General features: G+C 34.6%; 1 protein-coding gene across 1 annotated transcript in view; it reads left to right on the forward strand.

Moving 5' to 3' along the window:
* MMP20 (matrix metallopeptidase 20) overlaps positions 1-4,831 on the forward strand; it is a 93,994-nt gene extending 89,163 nt beyond the window's left edge. Inside the window, exon 10 of the mRNA XM_053705065.1 lies at positions 4,731-4,831. Within this exon, the coding sequence (XP_053561040.1) occupies positions 4,731-4,831 (101 nt within the window). The remainder of the gene's footprint in view (positions 1-4,730) is intronic.
* Positions 4,832-6,000: the final 1,169 nt, after the last annotated feature.

Here is a 6,000-nt window from a genome sequence, read left to right on the forward strand (position 1 = left end):
TAGAATATACTTTGTATAATTTTACAATGTCCTGTAATCTTCTTGGAATATTTCAATAAAGCTCTTTAAAAAAATAAATAAATATATATATATATATATATATATATATATATACATACAGTATATACTCTATAAAGTATATATAAACAACTATGAAGAGATAGGGGTAGATTTATCATGCACCGTATGCTGCTGTTTCTGCGTGAGCCTTCAGGCTATTTTCAAGGTTAAACCAAAATTCATTAAAATTATGGGGGGAGGTAAAAAAAACTGTTAAAAGGATAGCTGTGTTTGAAGCAAAAAAAATGAGAATTTGCATATCCAATTTGCATATCTTACCCAGAATTCTCTTGTGCATTGGTAACATTGTATATGAGGTATTTCTGGGGAAAAGCGAGCGGGGAATCTTGCCTAGATGTGCTAATTTCCTATGCAAATATTTACATTGATTGAATTTTGAGACATGGAGGATTTTAATTTCAATTTTTATCTCCCCCCATAATTTTAATGAATTTTGGTTTAACCTTGAAAATAGCTTTACCAATGCAGCAACCAGAAATCTATCTCCTACTGATGAGTTTCAAAAATAACAAAACAGGCTGTCTAGTGAGTGATTTCTGGTTTGCTGCAATAATCCTGTTAAAAGGATAGCTGTATTAAAACAGTATTTTGAAGCAAAATAAACTGAGAATTTGCATATCTAATTTGCATATCTTACCCAGAATTCTCTTGTGCATTGATAACATTGTATATGAGGTATTTCTGGGGAAAAGCGAGCAGGGAATCTTGCCTAGATGTGCTAATTTCCTATGCAAATATTTACATTGATTGAATTTTGAGACATGGAGGATTTTAATTTCAATTTTTATCTCCCCCCATAATTTTAATGAATTTTGGTTTAACCTTGAAAATAGCTTTACCAATGCAGCAACCAGAAATCTATCTCCTACTGATGAGTTTCAAAAATAACGAAACAGGCTGTCTAGTGAGTGATTTCTGGTTTGCTGCAATAATCCTGTTAAAAGGATAGCTGTATTAAAACAGTATTTTGAAGCAAAAAAACTGAGAATTTGCATATCTAATTTGCATATCTTACCCAGAATTCTCTTGTGCATTGATAACATTGTATATGAGGTATTTCTGGGTAAAAGCGAGCGGGGAATCTTGCCTAGATGTGCTAATTTCCTATGCAAATATTTACATTGATTGAATTTTGAGACATGGAGGATTTTAATTTCAATTTTTATCTCCCCCCATAATTTTAATGAATTTTGGTTTAACCTTGAAAATAGCTTTACCAATGCAGCAACCAGAAATCTATCTCCTACTGATGAGTTCCAAAAATAATGAAACAAGCTGTCTAGTGAGTGATTTCTGGTTTGCTGCAATAATCCTGTTAAAAGGATAGCTGTGTTAAACAGTATTTTGAAGCAAAAACTGAGAATTTGCATATCTTACCCAGAATTCTCTTGTGCATTGGTAACATTGTATATGAGGTATTTCTGGGGAAAAGCGAGCGGGGAATCTTGCCTAGATGTGCTAATTTCCTATGCAAAAATTTACATTGATTTAATTTTGAGACATGGAGGATTTTAATTTCAGTTTTTTATCTCCCCCCATAATTTTAAAGAATTTTGGTTTAACCTTGAAAATAGCTTTACCAATGCAGCAAACAGAAATCTATCCCCTACTGATGAGTTCCAAAAAGAACGAAACAGGCTGTCTAGTGAGTGATTTCTGGTTTGCTGCAATAATCCTGTTAAAAGGATAGCTGTGTTAAAACAGTATTTTGAAGCAAAAAACTGAGAATTTGCATATCTAATTTGCATATCCTACCCAGAATTCTCTTGTGCATTGGTAACATTGTATATGAGGTATTTCTGGGGAAAAGCGAGCGGGGAATCTTGCCTAGATGTGCTAATTTCCTATGCAAATATTTACATTGATTTAATTTTGAGACATGGAGGATTTTAATTTCAGTTTTTATCTCCCCCCATAATTTTAATGAATTTTGGTTTAACCTTGAAAATAGCTTTACCAATGCAGCAACCAGAAATCTATCTCCTACTGATGAGTTCCAAAAAGAACGAAACAGGCTGTCTAGTGAGTGATTTCTGGTTTGCTGCAATAATCCTGTTAAAAGAATAGCTGTATTAAAACAGTATTTTGAAGCAAAAAACTGAGAATTTGCATATCGAATTTGCATATCTTACCCAGAATTCTCTTGTGCATTGATAACATTGTATATGAGGTATTTCTGGGGAAAGCGAGCGGGGAATCTTGCCTAGATGTGCTAATTTCCTATGCAAATATTTACATTGAGATATATATATATATATATATATATATATATATATATATATATATATATATAAAAGTACGTTGGTGCCTTTTGAAGTTAAGTAGTTGAAAACATAAAAGTATAATTAAATGCATTATTCATATTTAATAAAGTGTTTAACAGTTTTTGTAAATATTTCACATTCCAATGTTCTTCATATAGGAAAATATGTTCTAAGTATTCTAAATCGATATTCCTATATATCTGTATATGTCTATACCTACAGCAGGGAGTGCAGAATTATTAGGCAAGTTGTATTTTTGAGGATTAATTTTATTATTGAACAACAACCATGTTCTCAATGAACCCAAAAAACTCATTAATATCAAAGCTGAATATTTTTGGAAGTAGTTTTTAGTTTGTTTTTAGTTTTAGCTATTTTAGGGGGATATCTGTGTGTGCAGGTGACTATTACTGTGCATAATTATTAGGCAACTTAACAAAAAACAAATATATACCCATTTCAATTATTTATTTTTACCAGTGAAACCAATATAACATCTCAACATTCACAAATATACATTTCTGACATTCAAAAACAAAACAAAAACAAATCAGTGACCAATATAGCCACCTTTCTTTGCAAGGACACTCAAAAGCCTGCCATCCATGTATTCTGTCAGTGTTTTGATCTGTTCACCATCAACATTGCGTGCAGCAGCAACCACAGCCTCCCAGACACTGTTCAGAGAGGTGTACTGTTTTCCCTCCTTGTAAATCTCACATTTGATGATGGACCACAGGTTCTCAATGGGGTTCAGATCAGGTGAACAAGGAGGCCATGTCATTAGATTTTCTTCTTTTATACCCTTTCTTGCCAGCCACGCTGTGGAGTACTTGGACGCGTGTGATGGAGCATTGTCCTGCATGAAAATCATATTTTTCTTGAAGGATGCAGACTTCTTCCTGTACCACTGCTTGAAGAAGGTGTCTTCCAGAAACTGGCAGTAGGACTGGGAGTTGAGCTTGACTCCATCCTCAACCCGAAAAGGCCCCACAAGCTCATCTTTGATGATACCAGCCCAAACCAGTACTCCACCTCCACCTTGCTGGCGTCTGAGTCGGACTGGAGCTCTCTGCCCTTTACCAATCCAGCCACGGGCCCATCCATCTGGCCCATCAAGACTCACTCTCATTTCATCAGTCCATAAAACCTTAGAAAAATCAGTCTTGAGATATTTCTTGGCCCAGTCTTGACGTTTCAGCTTGTGTGTCTTGTTCAGTGGTGGTCGTCTTTCAGCCTTTCTTACCTTGGCCATGTCTCTGAGTATTGCACACCTTGTGCTTTTGGGCACTCCAGTGATGTTGCAGCTCTGAAATATGGCCAAACTGGTGGCAAGTGGCATCTTGGCAGCTGCACGCTTGACTTTTCTCAGTTCATGGGCAGTTATTTTGCGCCTTGGTTTTTCCACACGCTTCTTGCGACCCTGTTGACTATTTTGAATGAAACGCTTGATTGTTCGATGATCACGCTTCAGAAGCTTTGCAATTTTAAGAGTGCTGCATCCCTCTGCAAGATATCTCACTATTTTTGACTTTTCTGAGCCTGTCAAGTCCTTCTTTTGACCCATTTTGCCAAAGGAAAGGAAGTTGCCTAATAATTATGCACACCTGATATAGGGTGTTGATGTCATTAGACCACACCCCTTCTCATTACAGAGATGCACATCACCTAATATGCTTAATTGGTAGTAGGCTTTCGAGCCTATACAGCTTGGAGTAAGACAACATGCATAAAGAGGATGATGTGGTCAAAATACTCATTTGCCTAATAATTCTGCACTCCCTGTATATGTAATTATCTTTATATAGCTATTATATATATTTTACCAAAGAAACATTATATGCATATATAAAAATATGTATTTATGAATAAATAGAACATATTCTGCTATGTGAAGAACATTGGAATGTGAAATATTAATATTTCTTGTCGGGTTAGCGCACTTCAGAAAATGCAATTGGGTTTGCGCAACTTGTTAGGTTGTTTTTTTCACTTTTTGCACTCTATTGAAGTCTTTGGGGGAATATGTTAACGCAATTGCAATATTCTAACTTTGGCTTTTTGTGCGCACAAAAAAGCTTATTTCTAGCAAGTTAGTGTGCGACCGGGAGCGATGAATACAGCTCTAGTCGTAATCTAGCACTTAATCAGTAACAGTTGTTTTCGAAAGTTAATTTGTTGTATCTTTCTTCCCATTGCTTTGACAGTAATGTAAACAGCAGTTATTGACTTTGCATTGAGCCATACCTGATGATGCAAATAAATTTAACGAACGTTATGAATATTGCTAAAGGGAAGAATCATTTTGATGTCATAATCTGTATTTTTTTCAAGCTATTTAAACATACATTTGTTTTTAATTACTGTCTGTTTTTTTTTCTTTAGGATATATTTACTTCTTTTCTGGACCAAAGGCTTACAAATATGATACCGAAAAGGAAGATGTGGTTAACGTTGTGAAATCCAGTTCCTGGATTGGATGTTGAGACAGTCTTGCACTAACTTTATATATTTCATCATCAGAGCCTGTGTATGAGACACAACAACAAGACATTTTTAATTGTATTATGATCATAAATATTGTTGTAGAATGAAATAAAAATTGACACTGTAAAATATAAATACAAAAATTATCCCTATTATTTTAATATTTAATTGGGTTTAATAAATCAAAATTATTTATCCATAGAGCCTCTCATCTTCTCATAGGAGTCTCCCTATTGCAACCCTATCTAGGTCTAGAAATGAGATCTATTACTTAAAACCTAATTTGTGCATTAGTATTTCCCTTTTTTTTTTTTAAATGGTTAGCAACAGGTGCTGAAAAATCTTTACCTGTATTATTGGCTCTGTTTTGGACAATTCTAACCCAGACCCTTTGGGTGGTCTCAGCAACACAGATTCACCCACAGAGGCATTTAATGAGATACATTTCATAGGAAGTATTACATGCATAAAATCCCTGAATCCAATTTTTTTTTGTCAATGGATGGAAAAAATCCCTCCCTTTAATCATACTGTTACAGCTGTTGCAACCGAAACATGGATGGCATCCAAAAAAATTTCAGTATTAAATCACTGGCACTTCTTAATGATCCCTATGTCAACTCTCATTTATTGATCTTTAAAATTCATTCCACTCCTATAAGCTGGCATGGGTAAAAAGCTGACTAGAAATGCCAAATTAACTTTTCTATGTAAAAAGGAAGATATTTAACATTTACATATACTGTATGTATGTAGTATGTATATATATATATATATATATATATATATATATAGACAACCCAAGGCGTTGATCTAGGCTCATTTTGGTATATTTCATGCCACTATTTGGCTGCCAAATGCCATCATATAAGAAACTTTGGGTTTCTCACTTAAATTATTCACATACCGCTTGTGCAATCATGGCACAAATGGTTGTAAAAGTTTATTTGTGATCCACTTTGCTCAGAAATAGCAGACATGCATGGCTTTGCATTGATTTTTGGTAATTAGAAGGCCCCTAATTGCAGCTGCGCGCCACACTTCTGAAATTTCAAGAAGTGAAGGAGTTAACCAGTTAGGTGTTAAGGTTAATATTTATTTCACTGAAAACATCTGGTGAATCAATGGCAAGTGCATAGCCACCAATCGCCAACTAGCTCTTGGTAGT

This window comes from Bombina bombina, chromosome 3, assembly GCF_027579735.1.
Source record: "Bombina bombina isolate aBomBom1 chromosome 3, aBomBom1.pri, whole genome shotgun sequence".
NCBI classification, from domain to species: Eukaryota; Metazoa; Chordata; class Amphibia; order Anura; family Bombinatoridae; genus Bombina; species Bombina bombina.